The following is a 22,197-nucleotide window of genomic DNA, read 5'->3' as shown; positions in this document are numbered from 1 at the left end:
GACGGTACGATAACTCTTTGCGACAGCTGTCTTTTCGGGCGTTTTGGGGTTAGGTCACCCGACCGGATGTTATTGCTCGTGACGTCAGGCGCGTCCCTGATAGACCTGCCAAATCGTTGATGGGGTACTATCACGCCCTCCGGTCATCGCCGCTCGTGCGGTCATAAATCATTCCACTGCACTTCGATAGCGCTGCTTCAGGTATTGATATTTTGGGACTGTTCGATAGTCCCGCCGTGATTAGACGACCGGAATGCGCGTACTCCAGCGCCAATCGATCGAAGCACTGGCGCACTAATCCCACCGGCTCTAAGTAAATCCCCTGTACGACCGGTGGATAGCCGCATGAGCGGCAGGTTTATGATGATCGGGTGGTACCGCAATCAAACGCTTTCTTCAGTGGACGAACTGCTGCGCGAGGCAAGGTGTCTGGAGGGCGAAAACACTTGATTCGCTATATCGATGGGTCAGCGGGTGCCTGCTGATAAGGGATGATGATTATTGAAAGTGATAAAACGGGAGTCTTCAATGAGGTACTTTGGCTGAGAGGCAGGAGGACACATGAACTGAATTTTCGTAAGAAGCTATTATTGAACGTCAAATTGAGCTATTCTGAAGTTTAATTGCCATACCTGTGCTGATATTGATCCTAAAAATTCTTGAAATGCTGACATAGCAGATGAGATGCGATCTACGATCTTCACTGTACAAAACATCAAAAGTCGAGACATAATACCAACTAAAGATCTCAACTTAGGCAGACATATTCCTGAAGTATGTTCACATATGTTGCATTATCATGTTGTACAAGTTCCAAAGACGGAAGAAGCACAACTCGACTCGATTGAGGGTGTTGAAGACATGTTTGAAAACACACTCATTCTCGTGTGCGATACGAAACGGGTGATAAAAACGACTCTTGCCCATGCTCTTCCACGTCCCTCTAGCAGCAAACCCAATATCTTCCAACACCTCACAAGGTAATAATATTGTACGATCGAAACGTGGTAGAATGTTGACTTCCCGTTTGCATTATGCAAGTGTTCGGTTTCGTTGTCCCTTTTCGGGTACTCGCATAGATCGCTGTCCTGCACCTTCACCTCTCCATCCATCCATCCATCTACTCACCGGAAGCGTTAATAGCGATCGGAAATGAACCTGCGGAGGTGCGCTTGGTGATGCGTAAGAGAGACTCGGGTCTCTGCCTGCTGCCGTCTGCTGTTGCTGTCTGTCGATCGGTTTCCTTTCCAATGCGCCGCGGGTCCGGTGCGTAGTGCGGTGCGTCACGCGAACAAGCAAACCCGGATGGATGGGTCGACGTCTTTACGAAAGGGTCAGCGTTTCGTTTCGGTTGTAACAAGTGGGTGCGCACACAAGTGGCGATGCGCAAGTGGGTACTTTGATGACCCCTGAGTTGCAGGTTGCTCTTTCTCGTGCGACCCGCATGCCCGCAAACCCGCAAAGTCCAGACGCTGAATGCGTCAGCGTGCGCGGGAGTCAGCTGAGCGTGTCAGAACGTTTGAAGGTGACGACGATCGCTTTGAAAAGAACGGAATGATCGCGTCGCAGGACTATAATCCCGCGACGCAGTCAAATGAGACAGCCGTCAGCGCTACGTTGCCAACCGCTTCCCAGTTTTTTTTCGGACGCTTCGGTTTCGACGTAGATGCAAAGTTATTTAATTTAAAGAATCAGATAAACAGTCTACCAAACTTCCGAGCGGATCCGTTAGTTTGGATAAATAAAACACAAGACTTCTCGGCTTCTCGAGCTTTGTCGGCACATATTTACGACCGTTGGAGTAGGGTTTACCGTTGGGGTTCTTTCGATGCGAAGAATGTTGGAGGGTTTTAGAGGTTCTGAGAGCAATGTTTGCAAAGATGCAAAGAACCATTTCGTCTAAGGCTGCCAAAAGTCTAAAGGTTTGATTCCAAAATCTCCGCTTCGTCACCATTCGCGAAAGAGACTCAGATGCTCAGACGAAGAGGACATCAGAGACCGAGAGACATGCGAATGTAGACGATTATCGACATTCTGCCGCAGCCCGATAGAGCGTATCACCATAAATCTCGTCTAGATTTGGCATTGGTACGCCAAACCAGCAGCTCCCTTTGCATCGCACTCCAAGCACAGTAAAATATGTGTAGCATACATATTCGTCACGTCCAACAGTTGCCGGTATCTTCCTGGTATCGGCCGGGATCCTTGAGTTCCCGATCGAACGCGGCCCGGCAAGTTCGGCATCCGATCGGTTCTCCTTCTATCGGTTTGCGGTTTCAAGAAATCCTTCGGCGACGGACAGAATCCATACCTCCAAAAACGTGAACGCCAGGATTTTGCGCATATTTTGTCCCTTCCCTGGGCCATTTCACTCCCTCCGTTCGCTCCTTTACCACTTGTTTAAACGTAATGCCGCGCAGCATAAAATCAGCATAAAATCTGCACCATCGGTCAGCTTCGTCCATAATTTTGCGGCAAACGAGAATATCAAATGAAACTGAAAGAAAAACGGAAAAACTCCACAACGGACATCGAAAAACAAAACCAAGAAAAACGTCACCGTTCACCGGTGCCCACCGGTCAGAACTAGAAACGAAAACGGGCCCGTTGGCATAAAGAACCGAGAACTCGCACGGGAAATGGTAAAACATTAAAGAGCAACAAAAGTTGAAGAAATGTAACAAAAAAAAAAGAATCACAAACTTTTAACTAAAAACGAGCTAAAAGAGCAGCAAAAAAAGAAAAGAACAAATAAACACAAAACATGATACAAAAAAATACAGGAGGAGGAAAAACTGTAGCATAAAATTGTATCTCGGCTGGGTGGACAGATTTTTCTTGCCGACTCGTCGTTTTTATTTTTTGTATGTTTTGTGACCCCCTGAGCAGATCGGTGAGCAATATGTTGGCTTCCTCCCCCGTTTGGAGCCTTTCCTTTCGGGGAGTGCGAAGGACGAACGAACTGCATCGCAACAGGATCAGGATCATTCGGGGCAGTTTGTCGATCGTTCTCTCTCTCTTTTAGGCTGTTGCTTCACGCGGCAGCAATAAGGGCTTTTCGTTTGCGGTGTCCGTGTGCGCTTTGCAAGATTGCGATCTTTCTCCGCCAAAAAAGGGGGACCCCAAAAGGGTGGAGCTCCTTCAGCCCCTGCACCTCAGGTGGAGAACGGAAAGGGGAGCGTTTGCGCACGCGTTGAGACCATTTCGCTTATTGGCAATTCAAATAATCGTGCACATTCTAACCTCCCCCGTCCCATCTACACACACACACGGGGTGTCTCCCGGGTATGCTTATTGCCTTCTTATTATGCTCAGAACCTTGTCCCTGGTTTCAGTAACACTGCCCGGTCGTACCGTCATAAGCTATGGGTGCAAAGATTGTTCAGCTGAAGCCAAGAAGCGGCTTCCAGGCTGTAATCTCCTTTGAAACACAAATCGTCCCAACCGTCCGTGTACCGTCGGCCACCAGGTCCACCGGTGTCATCTGGATATTGTGTCTCCCACAATCACCCGGCCGGCCGGGGTTGCATCCGATGCAGTGATGCGGGGCATCAAAAGCGCATACGCAACTTCGATCTTTCTTTTCGTCCCTTTTTCGGACCGTATCGGATGGATATCGGCCGACGGCCGACGCGACTATCCCAGCGGGTATGTAGATGTGCGCACCCCTTGCATACATATCCATACATCGGGCGAAATGGTTCGATGGTCGGGCGCTGCACCGACGCTGCACGAGCATAAATCAATGCCGTGTGACATATATCCTTCGGATGTCAGGCCAGATATTGCTACTCCTTTTCTTTTGCATTTTTTTTCCACCGCGAGATCTTCACCGTTCCGCACCGAGCTTCAAGCTTCCCGTCTTTTGCGGGGGAATGTTGGGTGCCCTTTTTTGGAGCATTGATTTTTGGGTTGGTGAGGTTTTTTCTCCCTTGCTTTCTTTCTTGTTTTTTTGTTTTCCTTACCGCTGTGCCGGTTACAACTGGGCAGGGGGAAATTTTGTTGTTGATCGCTTTCGAAGCAGACAATGATCAATGAGACCACGCTGTGAACGTTGCGAACCGTGAGGTGTTCATTTAAGTACGGCATAAGACGCCTTAAAAGAGTTTAGTCAGTAACAGTAAAATCGATAACGCCCGAAGGAACATCCTGCGTTGGAGTTCAAATCTCACTTCGAACTTCACATGAGCAGAACTCTATTGCATTTACAAATATTTGAAGTCATTTGGGGATTTTCGATGTTTTTTAATATACTGAAGGATGTCGATCGAATATCATCTTGACCATTATTAGCTCTATACTCGGAATAGCCCTTTTGCCTTGCTATATCAGGCATCTCTACTAGTCTAGGATTATGTACCAGTCTTGCCCCGTGTCAGCTGAACCGCTGAGTCGCATATCTTCAATTGTTTCGCTAATTTCAACAGAGTTGTTAATATCTTCAATGGCAACCTCAAGAGATCCTGCAATTGCGGACATTCGTTCACTTTTATTCACATGTCGCTAGATGTCGTCTAAATTCAGATGATATTTAGACATCAGTACCTGTCTTGTCTCTCCTGCTCAAATCGCTTCTTCCAACTGCACCCCATGGCTGCGTCATATAAATCTACTCTAGCACGTCATCACAAAACTGGTATCAACTAGTAAGTTATTGATCCAAAGAAATAGTCAAGCTACCTCTCAAGTAACTCAATCCAAGGCCCTCAAAGCTCTAGCAGTAAATGAGAGTGATATTGATATTTGGTGATATTTGCTGTACAATCTTAAAAATTAATTTTAATCATAAATTCTTCAAAACCATCCCGCAACACGCAATCACTGGTGGGAAATTTTTATTTTCACCGCAATAAATAGCCGCTTGCGGTAGATAACTTTACCGGAAGCATATCGGTTTCAAATCTCACCGATAAGTTCGCCACCACTCGGCGCACGGCAAAGGCCACAAAACACCGAAAGTCGTCACACTTGAAGACGAGAATCAATATCAAGCGTCGTTCCCCCTTCCAAGCTTCCCGGGCCTGGGACGGTTGGCAATAAAATAACGCTCAAGCGGCATCTTTCTCACCGATATTCGTGATTTCTTCCACATTCGAGTGGATCGCAAACAGTGGTCTCGGTCCCGGGGCGCTAATCTTACCACTCTCGGCGAAACCACTCGGAAGTACTGATCAAACCGCGAACTGGGGTAGTATACACTGCACAGTGCTCACTCCTCTGTACATTACGCTCCCGAACCACCGTTTAATCGGCTGAAGTGGATATCGCAAACGTTTTGCTTGCGTGTTTGATTGCGCACGCGAATGATCGGTTGTGCTAAAAGCTGCAGCTGGACGTCAGTCAGTCAACTGTTGACGAATCACATTTAGAGCAGCCGTAGAGTGCAATTTGGTAAATTAAAAACGTTACGCTTTTCATTATGTCCACGATGTGATTGTTTTCGCGCGGAGAAACAGCATCCGTGAGGGGAGAGGGGAGTTTTTTTTTGTTGGCTTGGGTTTGTCCTCCAGAGGGAAATGTTTGGACGTTGTTGAGAACAATGTCGATAAACAATGGTCACCAGCTTTGGGCTTCCTCTGTGCTCCATATGTTCAACGCGTAAGAAGCACGCAGCTGACGATGCGCGAGACATTGGAAAAATCTTATCCTAACCTTTAACCTCTTCCAGCTTCGAGCGACGTTTGGTAACGGACGCCATTTTGCAACCGAGGGGTGAGCTTGAAGTTGTCGCACTCTACTCTCAACCGAGATCCGTGAGGTCTTCCGGTACTCATAATTAGGAAGGGGTTCCCGCTACTGCTCGCATTCAGGTTTTCCAATCGCGTTGTTATTTTTTTTTTGTCAATCTCGTCAATTCGTACTATTATTATTTTGAGCCCCTCTGGCAGTCGGGACGTCCCGCTGGGTTGCTCCGGCAACCGGGAAAGCTCGGTTCCCCGGGGCGTTCCATTATTATTCGCTTACCGGCACGCAAATCGCGCATTCGCACGCAGCAGGACGGACGGCAATGGTACGGCAAAAGGTTTGGAGGAGAGTGTTTGTCATTTGGCTGTGGCTTTATTGAGCGATCGTTCGTTGCGGTTCTCATGGTTGCGATTGGTTGGCAGGCTTAATTCGTTGGTTTTTATTTAATTCGTTCAAAAACGTTCCACCGTTCGGAAGTGACAGAGGGTTGAGCATTTAAGCGTTATTAACTTACTGCAAAATGTGTTGTTCTTGTGAACTGCCACAGTAATTGAAGCCACACTCGCATCAACTCCAACACGTGTGAGGCAAACCGAATCAATCCTAAAAACGCATTATAAAACACCCATGTGACAAAAGATCGACTTCCGGCCTCAGTGCAACACCACCACCACCACCAGGCTGATCGCGCACATCGCAGAAAGAAACAACGACCAGTTCCATTTGTCAATCATGCTTCCTTTTAATTAATCGTCCACCTAATGCCATTCATTTTCCGGCCTGACGCGCCTTGTTCGTTAGGCGGCAGGTCGGGCACCGAACTGTGCAACGGTCACAAATGCAACCGAAGTGCAGCGAATTGTTGCACTATGAGCGTACCAGGCGCGCGGTGTAATAGCAAAACCCGCCAGCGTGCTTTGTACGGTGACGATTGGACAATCGACCAGAATCCGCTACGCGGGAGGGTGGGTTCGGGTTTCGGCGAGATGCCGCCCAGAGATTAGGACCCGTTGAAGCCCGGTAGCGACTATTGTAAGCGTTTGTTGCGAACCAGTGCGAGTTGGTTAAGGTGCGAAACGGAATGAAATATGTAGTACTGATCGAATTTGATGCTATGCTGTATGTAAGCAGTGCATGAAGCGTTAGGAGTGGCATATGCAGCTGGTAGGAAATAACAGTTTAATATGTATAAAAAAATTCACATATATCTGCTTAAACTTAAACGTTTATGGGTTAAATATATCAGAAAGTTAATATAAATCAAAAATAACATTTTTCTACTTTATTTTACACTGTTTGACGAATGTTATCAACTCTTAATTATGATTTGCATGATTTACAGTGGTGGTCGTAGAAATATGGCCGTGGTTTAATTTACTTTAGTCCAATAAAATATTGATTGTGTTTTAAATACTTTATTTTTATTTGTATGTCTCATTATTACTTAATTGATTAAAATATGTTTCCTGATGGATTAAAGACCTTGCGTGCCAATTAATTTCTATAATCAACTACAAGTCTAGGTTGAATGATTTGGTCAATATAATATGACTAGTTAAAAAACAGTGATTGATTGTAATAAATTTTACTTAATTAGAATTATGTTTTCCTTATAAATTTGTCTATCCTTTGCCTTTGGTATACGCATTACAATGGTTTGGCATGCCACATGAAAAATTGTTGATTTTCTACAGCTTCTTGACCACTTAAAGGTATACTTTTTAAGCGAAAAAAACGACTTTACCCTTTGTGTAGTGTCAAATTTGGGAGCTTCTTAAAATCATTAAAATAACAGAAGGTTTTCTACAGCATGTTATTTGAAACACATGTTGAAGTTGTCTCGTTGGGTTGTTTATAAAAAATGCCAGAAAGTCCTAAATTCAATTAAAAAAATGCAAATATAATCATCAGAATGATACAACATGAGATATTGGTTTGCAATCGAAACTTCATCAGCAGAAAATTTAATTAAAAATAGTATAAATAGCTACCATAATACAGTGTTCACTCTGGTGGTCTTATTTAATCGGCCACCACTGTAATTTTTAAAAGCAATTTTCCCAACAGATTACTATCCAATTTGAATGATTTCGTTTGATGATCAACTTTATCAATTAAGCAACCTTGTTTGAAAGTTCTACAGCGAAACCTTAGTGATCCATCCAACTATTTGTTCTTGATCGCTTCATACAAGTATCTTACACCTTCCCAGCACGATCATGCATCCACCTTGGCACACTTCTAGCACATTGATCTATCACGCTTTCGGAACCTTACGCACGTTTGTGTGTTTGTTTGTATGTGATAGAGTACGGAGTACGGTATTTCGACATAATTAAAATCGCTTTACTATCGACCCGAAACCACGCGAGGAATGGGGCCCGTCGGTGTAGTGAGGAGAAAAATAAACTATTTATTTTGTGCTACATAATTTGCATTTTCATTTGCAACGCATTTGCCCCTGCTGACCTCTGTGAGTGATGGGGTGAGGAAAAAAGAGGAAGAAAACACACCAACCCAACCGGAATAGCAGTACGAAACGGTGGTTGTGTTCGGTGTGGAACCAGTGCCTCGCCCATAACAACGACGCGCGGAGTTCGGTGCGCGGTTCCGATGGGCATTTCAGTGATGCAAGCAGTGGGATGGAAAGAAATTGAAAGAGACAGAGCAGATGCAGAAATGGAATAGAGATGCTGAAATCAGTTTGCTTCGATGGAGCTGCCCGAATCGTCACCGGGCGTCGTGATGCGTGAAGGAACCGAAGCCATCGCTCTCCATCGGATGTGAGCGATGCGTATCCGTAAGGTGTGGTCGAAAATTCCTCCCCCTCGGTACGATCGGTCTCGATTTTCCACCGTGACCGGGCGGAAAAATTGAACCACAACCCAACTCCACCTTGGAGCCCTGCCCACTCCTTCAGCCTGCGATTGAACCGTTTTTTCCTTCACTCCACTCCCTGTGCTCGTCCAAAGTGAGGATCGTGCTCAGTAGCTACAAAGTTAGCGGACTGGTTGGGGAAAACGGTAACGTTTCCTAATATCCGATTTGATGGTCGGTGGCCCGGTGCATAAATCATAGCTACGTCAGCAGCAAACGGAACATGAAAATAACAGCTGTTTGGTGCAATATCTGATGCATAATTTACCCGCAGCCAGGGTTTTGTATTATTTATGCGGCAAAGTGTGTGGAAAATTTGTAACATCATCCTAATGAAATGGGTATGATGATGGTGCTTGATACAAAAGAATGAATGTGTTCCAGTTCCGAGATGAAGTGGATTAGGCAAGATCAAGTTACAAGTGTATTTGTTCATTCTGAGGAGAGGAGGCTTTCTTGGAGATAAGTTATATCACAATTTGATTGAAACTGTTAAATAAGACATTATCTTCTCCACTTTGAATTAAATTGGGGGATAGATATCTCAGACAACTTAACTCGTATGAGAACCCTTGGAGAATTCCTCATTTTGAGCTTCGAATCTGACGGGTAACTTTATTTAACATCAGCATCAGTAAAGCAACTCCAATGTTGAAGTTTCCTGCATTAATCAAGATATTACACAATTATTTCTCTAATTCCGTCTAATCTAAACATCAAGAATGGAATGCGGCTCGATTCGAAATGAAAATTAAAATAATGCATGTAAAAATTCCCAACTTTCCGAGTGACGTGCCGATGATGAAACGGAAATTAAACGCAACCGTACATGACGGGCCACGGGGAAATGGGAGGGTGAACCACACCACCCGCAACATTAACGCGCCTGGCAAGCGTTTTCCGGGAGAAAGAACATTGGACCGCATGGTCGGTCAAGCACGGCCAAACGTTTCTTTGTGCGACTCGTTCCGTGGGCTCGTGCGGGACTCGACGAAGGAAAATCACACCCAAAACCCGAGCAAAACGGGTAGCGTACCACTTTTCGACTTAGGGAGCCGTTTTTCCGCGTACGCGTAATTTATGATAAACTGAAAAAAACCTGAAACATCATAATAACAGTGGTAATGGTGTACGAAAACAAAATTAATGACAACGATTTTACTCCGTGCTGTTGTGTGAGGCAAACCAGCAAAAAAAAAACATAGTACTGGGTGGTGCCGTACGGGTTATGGATGACTTATGCCTGTGGAAGTGGTACGACCCTCGGTACATGCGGTGTGCTATCTTCGGACGCACCGAACCGAGAATCTTGAGGTCCATAAATAGTGACATTAAACGGGTTGGCCACAGTCACCTATCAGCAGCGTCACGGGGCCGTGAAAATCCACCGCGGGGCCATCCAATATCCGGCTTGGGCAGCTTTAGACGAAGATGCCCGCTACTGTCAGGAAGCCATTCCCGGCTTGAAGGTGATAAAAGTGGTGGGTTTCTGGTACGGAGGATGATGTGGACAATCATCGCCTGTCCACTGCTTGAAACCCACAATCAGACATGGCACGATGCAGACAACACAAAAAAATGCTGGACGCTTGAAGTCATGTGTGATTTATGTTCGCTGTAGGTATTTTCATGGATGGACGCGATCGCCGCCGCCACGAGCTACTTGCGGTCGTGGTCAATTTAGTCCGACCAATCCAATCGGAACCGTACCGAATGATAATGAACGTGCCGGTAGAGAACGATGGAGGGGTTTGTTGACACGGTTTTAGCACCTAATTTAACAGTGATTACTATTTCACAGCTGGCTACTCGCTGACCGGGCCGGGCCATTCTAGCCGCTCATGAAAATTGATCACACATACGAGCCGTGAAATGAGTGTCACCACTAGCGATAACAACACCAAATTGAGTGGTTTTGTTTTTGTTCCATTCGGTACATAAAAAAAAGTGTGGAAGCACCGGACCAGCGGGAATTACGATGGCAGCGGAAAAAAAAAAATCTTAACTCACCATTTACCGATAATCACCACAAATGTTGAACACTTCTTTTTTTTTGGAGAGCCCATCTACTAGTGCACGCCGCCACCGGACACGGATTATCAGCTGTCACTTTTTTGTTGCTGTTGTGCACTCTTGATTGTCATTCAATTTAGTTGTCGGCGGCGGCCGATTGACATTTGTCATCGCCGTTGTTGTAACGCCGTGAGGCGATGTTTTTATTCGGTGTGTTCGACATTCAGACGATCGATCGAGTCCGTGTGTACAGCTTGTAGTGCATGTAATACCAGAAGAAACAACGTGCAAACAACAAAAGTCTGGTCGCTTGTTTGAAAATATTCCAACACGTGATAACGGGCGGCATCGTTTTCGATTATTTAACACGGCACGATCGACCGGAAAGCTTCAACCGGGTGGACGAGGCGCCACCCAACGTTGAAGAAGGAACCTCAGCTGTCCTATCAGCCAACGCCAATCAGCTTTTGTTGGTCGCATACAACCATGGCAGGTATTTTGGCGGACCTGTCGGTCGGCGATATGTGAAGATATTCCGCCCGAACGGACGCAGTTGCCATATTGCGATTTTCTGATCGAGATGCGTCGGAGTTTCTGCTTTGTGTTGTTCATTTGTCACTTTTTTTGTGCTTTCATAATGACGTTTGATTCTGGTACTGTTATGTCTGCGGGGTTTTGTCATTTTTGGAGTCACCGTACGATACTGCACGGTCGGCATACTAATCAAGCTACAAGCAACGATGAATAACTGCGAGAGTTGGAGGTGCGTTCGCTCACTACGAGCTGTTTAATGTCGGCTCATCAAGTAACATCAGATATTTGTGAACATTTAGATCCAATTTATTAGTAAACGTATGGAAGATTCTCTCGCATGGGTCATAACTATTTAAAATAACTTCCACTAAAGCGGGGGTCTCTTCGGATTCGGGCAGCTAACGACTGGGCAAAGCGACCATAACCAGTTTACATTAAGGTAAATGTGTTGCTCGGACTCTCCGTGGTTCATGCCGCGCTGTGTCAGTGCGTGGCGTTGGATGTCACGACTTTTTTTCAACAACAGTGACATTCGTTCCCGTGGAGCAACATCGAAGGGCCTCGGTCGGGTATTGCTGAAGAAGCTAAGCACCAGTGTACAAGATATGCTGCCCGTAAGTTACTTCTTAAGATATGGATCTAGAAGATACTCTAACACACACACAGAGAACCTTCTGGTAACAACGGATTCAGCTCTCCGAACCAGCAGAGGCGCAATCGGGCAACCCCCAACCGAGAGCAACCAAGACTCGGTATCCGAAATCGGTACGGTTCCTTGATCTTTTTGCGCATTTGGGTTTTGTCATTTTTGCCCCGTTCTAGAACGGCCACAAAATGACCGCTATAAAGCGCCGTAATATCCCTGCTAAATGTCTTTGATGGTGTCCTTGGACCGTGGATGACCCGTCGCACCGTTTGATGCTGCTTAAAATTTGCCGAAAAACATTCTGCGGTAATAGTTTATGATCGCTAAAACTTAAAACAAACAAAAAAAAAACACATCGCTAACCGTAACAGCTGAGCCTTGGAGCGTGTTGGATGTTGTACGAGGAATATGTCCCCTTTTCCCTAGGTCTGTTACCTTGCCGCTTTGGGGGAAGTTGGTTAGAAAACGAGCTGGGGAAGCGACAAGAAACACAAAACGGGATGATTTGTAGCGCATCCTATCACCGGGACGGAATCTTGTCCGTCGGCGACAAAAGGGGCAGATTTCGGTGATCCATCCACCGCGGTTGATGGATTCGACGTACCGATCGTCGCGCGGTACGGTGCGACCCCGGTCGACACGGCGACCCGGGGAAGCTTATCGGCCGTTGTCGATCTCGCTTTTGCCGTGAGGCCGAGGGTCTAGTGTTGATGGCCGCAGCACTATCGTCACGATGGGCTTGCCGCCGTTAAGATGACTTCAGGTGAGGCTGCTAACCGCGAGCTGGAGAGGTAATCAGCGAAAGGGGATGACTTTCCAAGAAGGACGTGTACCGTGAAGTCCCGTTTGGGTTGGCGTGCGTCTTCATAGGCTTTGATCGCGCTCGGATGGTCGGAAGGGTTTTGCGTGATGAAGTAGTCGGGTGGGATATAGGATCTGGCTATTTCAATAAAGTTGTCGATCGACCATCTTTCCGCTACCGGAAGGTTAATGTGGATTGGTTTGATACAGCGGAAAGTAATAGCACGAGCTGCTCTAAAGGCAATATTTTGAAACATTTTTAAATGTCACTCGCTCTTGAGGTGCTTACAGACAACTGATTGCTATATCACGTTGTGATGTATTGCTTCCTGGTCGAACTCCAATCGCCGGTGAAGCACTTAATCCCCCTAATTTCCGTTCGCCAGGCTCCAGAACTTGAGGGAAGAGGAGTAAAAAGTACCCAGAGTTAAGCTCGTTCGCTTCATCAATCACTGGCGAGTGGGTTTTCCACACGCTACTCCAGAAGAAGGTCCAACAGCCGGTTCCATCGGTGATAGTCGTTCGCCTTTCCGCCGTCCAGATTGCAATGGCCCGTCATCGGGTACGAATCAATCATAATCGACGATGTGAAATTTGTCACCTTCCAGACGCAGTACGAGCGCGGGACGCCGTTGACGCCAGCGATAAGACGCAAACGATGGCACATGATTTACGGGAGGTTCCACCACCAGCTGCCAGGCGGCTGCTGGTACGCTGCACCACCGTCCGAACAATGTTGTGGTGATTTTTACTGCTCATAAACATTAACAGCACACATTGGCAGAAATTTTTCAAAACAACAGCACAAAAATAAACCGGTTGGGAAAGCACACTGCCGACCGGAATGAGTCATAAAAAAATGCGTGTGTCGCAGGTATTGTAACCTTTTTGCTGCTTAAAGACATCACAAAATTCGAGTTGGCATGTGTTCCGTCGGTGTGCAATCAAACAGTAACCACCGAAAAACAGGACGTGCTGGCACGTGCGCCGATTTGACGTTTAACTCGCTGTACCGTTAGCGGGTATCGGAACCAACTCTCACTCTCTCTCCTCGGCACACGCGAGGAGGTCAAAATGCCTTTGCAAGTGACGCACGTGCGCACGAACGTCACGGGATGACACGATTTCGGAGGTGGCTCGATGGTGTCGGATCGGTATCTGGCCAACAGTGTTGGGCGTGTTTTGGGTAGACTAGAGCTAGATAAACGCGAGATGCCTCTACGCCTCCGGTTGGGCGAGATTTGATCCGCATCTCCAAAATGTGCTCTTGCGCGGTGCGTAAATTACGGTTGACACGATCGGGGATATCTTCGCGACAAACGCTGACACGTCTGGACCATCGAGACGTGACATCCACCGGAAGGTTTAGGTTAGGTAACCGGACAACTGAGTAGCATGTACGGGCATTTCGCACAGACACACGTGGAGACGTGAATTCCACGAACTCGGTGGCGTAGGGAAACCCTCAAACGGTCGACCTAGCAAGATGTCCATGTCGTAAACTGAGAATTCTCATGGCCAGAGGCTAAAGTTCGTACCTTTGAGACGTTGGGCTGTTGTTCTGTTTATTTGAGCAAGGGTTTTATTACGCCCCGAAAAGAACAAGATGACCAGCGAAGCGTAACCGAGGAATAAAACATGATCAGCAGAAGGGGTTAGCTAATTGTCACGGTTCCTTCAGTTTGAGGCTTTGCGTGGAAGGAGAACTTAACAACATGCACGTATAGGAAGATGCTACACATAAAATGTATTATTCTGAATGTCCGAAATATTGTAATATTCAGGCAGAAATGTCTCACAGTTTTGAAAATACTGAAGAGACCCAAGAGGGATTCGTCTAAAGTGTCGCATATCTTCACACCAACATCCAAGAGCTTTGTTATTTTCACTCTTGCAATGTAAACAAAGCGACTACACCTCAGCCTTTCCCTCTCAGCCTGCTAGATCTGAAGATTCCACCAACGTAAAAGGGTGTTTCCCATTGTCCCACCGGAACTTTAGAACGTCGTTCGTTTGTTTTGTCTCGTTGCATGTGAGTCGGTGGTAGTTGTTTAAAAGGTAACAATCTCAAGGACGAACTTTTTCCTACCGCCACCATCGGTAAGTTCATTGTGCCGCCAGCTGATCCATTGTTTGTTTCCATATAAGAAAATTGAGCCGGCCCAGAGATGGATTGTCCCAGTGGCCCGGTTTTTCCTCCCTTTGCACCCGGTGCCGGTGAGAATGTTTTTTGCGGGTTGAGGGGCAGGGTTGGAACTACGGCAAACCTTACTACTACTTTGTGTCAAAGTTACTCTCCAATGCCCCACGGGTACCCACACCGGGTCCGGGAATGTTTTGGACCAGGGTTGAGAACAATTGATTATTGTATTAAAATTACCCAAGCCGCACCGGGTTCTCCGTCCCAGACATGATCTTTGTCTCTCACACACTGCGTTTGATCAGCGTTGGGGGTGTGTTTGAAGAAACTGGTGCGTTTTGCAAAATCGTCACCGCTCACACACACACACACATACACCGGTACCGGAAGGCTAGAAGAATTTGCCAACACAACTAGCTGAGACGGCAAGTGTACACCAACGCCTTCCCAAAACCACGTGCGTCTGGGAACTGGACTTTCGGTTTCAGGCAGGCAAAGGGAGTAGGTTTTGGGAGGCCCTTTGTTTGGGAGACATTTCTCAAGCCAGGCTATCAACAGATGGCCGAGAAGGGGAGACTCGGAATAACAATCGTCTCACAACGGTGATTCTGATCCGATTTGATGCCTTCGTGCAGGTTCGACGAGGTCTGTAAACTTTGAACCCTGATGATTCCTGATTCTTTGGAGCTTCTCCTACCGTCTCACATTTACTGATGCAGCTCACATACAGCTAGAACAATACCTCTCCGGAGTGTGAAGTTTTCTTTGGAGGCAAATAATTTGGCTGAGAAATTCTCAGAGTACGCTTCCGGTGATGCAACTCCGCGCGGGACAGAGCGAGAACAAAGCCACAACAAATGCCAGCTGATCCAACTAACTGGCCGGACATTTGGGGCCCGGTCTTGGGACCAGGTGATCCAGGTGAACTTGAAATATCCAAAGTTCCTTCTGACGACCGACGGGGGTACACCTCCGCCACTGATTGGGTCGGGTGGGTGGTTGAATGATCCACTTCCCATGAGTGAAACTGCTTCGATTTGCATTGCATTGTTGTCTGGATGGCGCGTGGTCGTGTAGGGTTCAAGCTTAGATTTGTATTGTTAGCTCACACACACTTGGAACCTTTTACTCCGCGATGTCTAATTTCTTTACACTCTTTTATTTGTGGAACTTATCGATACAATTTGATAAAAAGAATTTTGGAAAACATTAACAATTAGTTCTTCCAAAAAATCCTTCAAATTCTTCAATTGTGGGCGAATTCTTGAAGCTTCTATTGGCCAAACTCCATCTACCCAATTGTTTTTTTCTGAGCATATTCTTCACTATCTTAGAATCAACCGATTCCTACCATGATCAAACAGAAACAATGTGCAGATACCGTAAACGTACAGCGAGCGGAAGCTAATATCGCAGCGTTGTCACGATGTGCTATCCGTTCATGATTTCACGTTTCTGGTACAATTCGCGAGATCATGATCCCGTTGAGCGGCATAGGGGCACCGAGGTCCTGCAGGGCGGCATCGTGAGGATCATCTGCCATCGATACATTGGACAAATTGGGGGACCAAACCTATGGCCGTGTAGACGGAGTGTGTGTGTGTGTGCGAAACGTGTTGTGGGGAACGGTCTTCAGCACTGTTGGTGGTCCTAGTGCGTTATCTAGAGGAGCCGCTCAATGTTTGCCAAAGCCACGAAGTGAACCCAGCCGGTGAGCAAACATGGAACCGCTTTAGTTGTAGCTTCTGCTCCACACGCTGAGGTAGCGGTGGTAGTCGACCGTGTTTGGGGAAGAGACGAGCACGACTACCGACGGCGACGTCACCTACCGTGTGACCCATATCGTTGCTTATCGTTAAGCTAACATGGCTCGGGAATCGGTCCAACACTGCAGTTCCCTTGGGTTACATTTTATGTTACAGAAGCGATTGGCTATGTTTACGTGAGGTTTATCGTTTAAGGCTCCTTTTTGTTAATATTATAAATTGATAACCTGGGTATAACAATCTTATAACAATCTTCTGGCTCTTGTTACAGTTCTCCTCAGCATCAACCGCAACAGAGCTACCATCGGAATTACGAGGAATATGTCCACCCGATGCAGCAGCAGCAGCAACAACAGCAGCAACACAATCCGGCGGCCAGTTCGCCGCTATCTACCCTCTCCCAACACGGCAGCATGTTGGCCCCGCAGAGCCCCAGCATGCTCGGAGGCAGTAATGGCATGATGCCTTCGCCGCTCATGCAGTCTCACTCGCCACTACTCTCGTCGAACGCATCCCTGCTCCAGTCACAGTCCCCGCTGCTGTCCAGCTCACCGCTAATGAGCCAGTACAGTCCCTACCATCACCAGGATGTGCCGATGCCGACGATTCTGCCCCAGGACGAACCGGGTGGCGGTGGGGGAGGTTGGGGAGGGTACGCCTTAACTGCGGCCGGTCCTTACCAGAGCGAGTTCTGTGCGTCGAACTATGGTGTGCTGCATCAACGGCAGGCGTACGGTGGTCCCCACGGTCCGGGTAAGCTTGGACCGCACGGTGGGCTCAAGAGCGCCAAGGAGGCGCGCATCCGGCGGCCCATGAATGCGTTCATGGTGTGGGCCAAGGTCGAGCGGAAGAAGCTCGCAGACGAGAATCCCGATCTGCACAATGCCGATCTCAGCAAAATGCTAGGTAAGTCCATAAGCCGGATGGATTAAGTGATAAGGAACGTGTGTGGCTGGCAGAGGTGGCCGAGCTGATAGTTTATCGGGGTAGGTCAGTGCTGAACCAGGTGGCACATTATCGTGATGGGAAGGGTTAAGCCTCAGTTTATTTATAGCTTGAACGAATTTCAGGGGTTATGAATTGCGCTTCTGGTTTTGTTTGGAATACGTATTTGAAGATGTCAGTTCTATCGAGACATTGACTCGTCTAAGGTTGTCTGGGTCGAATTGTGTGTCTCGTCTATTACACAATTCCACTCAACAAACCTTACAGATTTCGACATCCAAATCGCGCAGTCATTTACACATTATCAGTCGATGGCGCAGCCTATGCTGCCGGATCTTTCGACGGTCAGAAGGGGCTCCACCAATCAAGCACTCTTTTTCTCATCTGTCAGGCACGCTAAGCTGACCTTACGCGAAACCAGCACGGCATCGGTCCATGTGCTCAATCAATGACCAATCAATCAGTTTAATCACCAAATTTAACCGTGCACGCTGTCCTAACAGGCGCAAGTACTCTCGTCTGCTTGATGTTTTGTGGGGGTTTCGCTCTGTTTGTGTTTTTTCTGTCTTGGAACTCTTTTTTTTACTTTGCACCAGAGATAAGATTACGCGTTTCGGATGACCATTTCGCTTTTCGGTGTTTAGTCGTTACAACAGGTAGCAGCAGTAGGCAAGGTGGTCAATCTTATCACAGCGATAAAAAACCATTACGTTTCCACTCCGCCCCATCGGCATCAAAGATGTTTACGGTGGCTTTACGGAGTGAACTTCAAGCTCGATTGGGTGTTTTGCAAACGAGAGGTGCATGATAAAGATGAGCAAGTCGTGCAATTGGATTTTCAAAGTTTTCGCACTTCCCCCGACCGACTTTGGTGAGTCAAGCGTACTTAGAACGTTATTAAAATTTCCCAGCAGATACAGATCTCCACTCGCCCTAGCACGCTTGCTGGTGGAGTTTACGTAACACGTAAAGGGTGACTCACTGGCACGCACAATAAAGAGCACGCGAAGCTAGCATTAAATGAAAATCTGTGCATCTTAATCGAGAACAATTTCCTGTTGCCTGTGAGGCCTCTGCAAAAAGGGGTCTCACGTGGTGTCCGCAGTTTCAGATTGATCGGAATTAGATTGAACGACAAATTAAACATTGATTTGACATTGATTTGGGCGGGAATTGAATAGAACTCCATGCGGGATGCAGCGCCCGATGACATGATCCTCAACGTGACCACTCCTAGACGAGCAATTGTGAATCGGGAAACAGGAAATTGTCACGAATGTCCGTCGCGCGGTTCAACCGGTTCAATACCATTGACGCACACGGTTGAGTAATTTTGGTCGCTACGATGACAACGGCAAAATAACCATCAACCATAAACCGTAAACCATGGGATGGTTTTATAATCCCAGCACCAAGGTTAGCAGCTTAATTAGATAAGAATGGTTTTTCGTTTCGGATGACAAATTTGTTTTTTGCGGAAAGTGGTTTACCGATAAGTGGCAGCGTATGCTGATGATTAACTCCCTGGTTTGCTATAAAATTGTGCTATAATGTTTTTTCTTGTGTGTGTTTATATTATCTTTCTGCCCAAATGGTTACAGTAGGCGAGGCAGCTCTTATAAAAAAATCCGGCCATTTCCTTTGCAAGCTACAAAGATAGATACAAAGCAGACGGTTGGGGACTGGAGTTCGGTTGAAAAGAAGCGTTCCAGCCGAAGACATCGATTTGCACCGAACTCCAATTAGGGCTAAAGTGTGCCGCATAAATTATCTGCTTGGTTGGTGTGTATTGGTGTGTTCGGTTTATTTATATTTATTCGACTCAACTCGAAGAGACTCAGTGGAAGTCGACGCAGTAGAAGTGCAAAACAGCGAACCTCGAGAAGCGAAATAGACCTTCACGTTGCACAATTGCAATGGAGAACATCATCCCGGTGCAACGATTGCAAACCGTGGCATTCGATTGGCGCGGTATTGGGAACAAGAAACGACAACGGATAAAGCAACGACAACGTTCCAGCGGGTCTGGTCGTTGATCTTGAAAAGAAACAGCGAACGAAATCGTAGCAACAACTGCGGTGAGATTGGTTTTATCGTTCATTTGTGCAGTGAGATAAGATGAGATGAGATGCTGCAAGTGAGAAATGAGAAAACGGTGAGCAACGAGCACTTCTGTCTCCCTTGCACGCGTCACCGTACCGAGAGCACTTTAATCCGGTGATCTCTCTTTTACCGTGCGTGAAAAATCGGTCTCATTCTCAGTGCGCACCGGAAACCATAGTGCCCTTTCTCGCTCTTCTCACAGCTCAGCCAAGTCGCAGCACCGGAGCGAAAGCAAATCGGGCAATTATAGACACCGCCCTCTTTTAATTCCGATCCGATTGGTCGATTTACCATAATTCCGTCGCAACCCGTTCCGTTGTGCTTTGATTTTGTATCGAGTGCCCCTGTTTCTGTACCGTACGGGCCAATCCGCGCACACAAAGCGGGTTCGTCGCTTGTGCAGCCGCGCTTCGAGAGTCTTTCGTTTTGACGTGTGTTCGCCCAGCAAGCACGATGCCAGTTCCGGGCGGTTTGCAGATTACATTTCTAAAATCACAAAAAAAGCGCGATCGCGCGTTCGGCAATGGTTCCCCGTACCGGCAGTTCCCGGTGGCTGTAAATCAGATTGTTTACAAATAAATCAACCAACTTGTGCAAGTCTTGCGGCTGACGCTCGTTTGGAGTTGGAATTTTGCTTCGGTCGGTGTGTTGGCACACAAACATTCATCAGTTTAATCGTTTTGTGCGGATGTTGCAATAAATTGAACTAGTCGTGACGCGATAGTAAAAATGGCAACCGAACTAATGAGGATACCGCGCTGGGTTTATGAAAAGGAAGCTTGTGATCTATAACTAAGCTACCGGCAGTTTATATTTTACGCGTCCGTTGGGAAGGCATGGTGCACATGCATGAATTATGCACAAGTCGTAGGTTATAAATTCTCAAACCGTTCCACTTTGCCCCGAACGATTGCGCTAAAGATGTACTCGCAAGCAACCGTCAATATCGCCCAATGCAACCACCTCTTAACCTGTCTTTTAAACCCCATTAGCCACATTGCGCCACTATCGCTTGTGCGCAATCGCATTTTGACAGCCACGAAAGTGGTCCAGTTTTCAAAGTGTAATTATCGGAGCAATTTTACTGCGGAAAAAGGCCTCCAAAATGGCCCGGTTGCCTTGGTACAGTACTGCGCACAACGCCTTAATGATCAGCGTCATTTTCGTGTGTCCTTACCGACCCGCGAGAGACGCACAGCGCACCGCAGGCAGGGCACTTAACCGACGGTGACGGGCATCAGCAAACCGCGCCAAATGTAGGGTGGCAGTTTGATTTGTACCGCATCTTCGGTGCGGCTTTCGAGGTCGATTTCACGGAGATCCAATCCGTGGGTTCCAGCGCTGGGTTCGCGGTGGATAGCATTGAAACCAATCCATCCATCACCGGTTGCAGACGGGTGATGTTGCGTGAACCGCACTGAAAGCTGGACCGAACGAAACAAAAAAATAAACACACACACAGAAGTGACTCGAATCATCCAACCGATCAAGCGACATGCAAATGAGCTTTTTTTCGGTGGTGGGTTCGCACCGCGGGGACGGGGACGGAATGTGAATGATGGTGATGAATGAATCTCCCTCCAGGGAGAGAAGCGCAGTAACAGAGGGCAGGGCGCAGCGAAGGAGGGAAAAGCAAAAAAAAAATACATCACTCTAAACTGATCAACCTAAATTCTCGTCATCGTAAAGTCGGGTTGGGCTTAAAGAAGCAAATGGGGGAAAAAATAAGCACACGAAAACCAACCACCTCGATTGCTTCAACAAAATCGACTGTTGCGCTGTGGGTGCAGTTTGGGGAGCACATTTTCCACCGGTCAGCAGCAGCGGTAATGCTGAAGCCGGAAATGACGATCCCTTCCTTTTTGGGGCCGAAGCAACCAAGCGCGAAGCGTGGCCGTTCTGTTGCGGGAGGTATGGGGAGAACATATGCGAGGGGGAGTTAAAAACAACAACAACAAGCAAACCCTGCAGTGCCTTCATTCCGTCCAGCAACGATCCCGACGACGATCTCGTTCATACGATCGGTCGATGTCATCAAAGTTGTTATTGCACAAGCTGTTAGTACAGGGCAAAGCAAGTCAAAGCCAAAAAAAAAAAAATGCGTCGCCCAGTAAATTAAGCGAAGGCAATGTAAAGGTCGTTCACGGGGCCGCTCGATTGGGGTGTGGGTTCCAATGTGCTGGCTGACCTGATTAAAGATAAATCACCATCCTTAAAATTTAATTAAAATTTAAAATTAAAATTACAAGGCGACTTCAAGCCCGCCCATTTGTTGGCTGAATATCTTCAACTTAAAACTGTCTCAAAAATGAAAAACTCACTCACGGATTGACTCACACTATGTCAATAACTGAATATAAATAGTGGTGTGCTTGAATAACCTTTTTTGAAGAGTTTTTCTTTTAAAGACTCAGGAGAGCTGACCAGATCTTGATCACTTTTGGAATAAAATTCCTACCTCTCGTCCCGAAAGAAAATCTTGTCCTACTCACATTGATGTTTGAATAATATTTCCAATAACGAGGCGATTCTCGAAAGTCTTGTGAATTTCCTATGATCTGAAGATCGCAACCTTACAAAAATCCACCAAGATTTTGTTGCAGAAACTTGAAATATAAAAGTGCATAAAACGATGAACTTTAAAGCTTCACGAAGCTTCAGGTATTCATGAATAAAGAATCATCATA

At 46.8% G+C, this 22,197-nt stretch overlaps 1 protein-coding gene across 1 annotated transcript in view; it reads left to right on the top strand.

Annotated features, from left to right (window-relative positions):
- The window catches only part of LOC128300325 (putative transcription factor SOX-15), a 53,844-nt gene that overhangs the window by 9,262 nt on the left and 22,385 nt on the right, over nt 1-22,197 (top strand). Inside the window, exon 2 of the mRNA XM_053036348.1 lies at nt 16,734-17,368. Within this exon, the coding sequence (XP_052892308.1) occupies nt 16,734-17,368 (635 nt within the window). The remainder of the gene's footprint in view (nt 1-16,733; nt 17,369-22,197) is intronic.

This window comes from Anopheles moucheti, chromosome 2 (assembly GCF_943734755.1).
Source record: "Anopheles moucheti chromosome 2, idAnoMoucSN_F20_07, whole genome shotgun sequence".
Classification (NCBI taxonomy): Eukaryota; Metazoa; Arthropoda; class Insecta; order Diptera; family Culicidae; genus Anopheles; species Anopheles moucheti.
The sequence above is the reverse complement of the archived record's forward strand: the minus strand, read 5'-3'. Positions and strand labels throughout refer to the sequence as shown.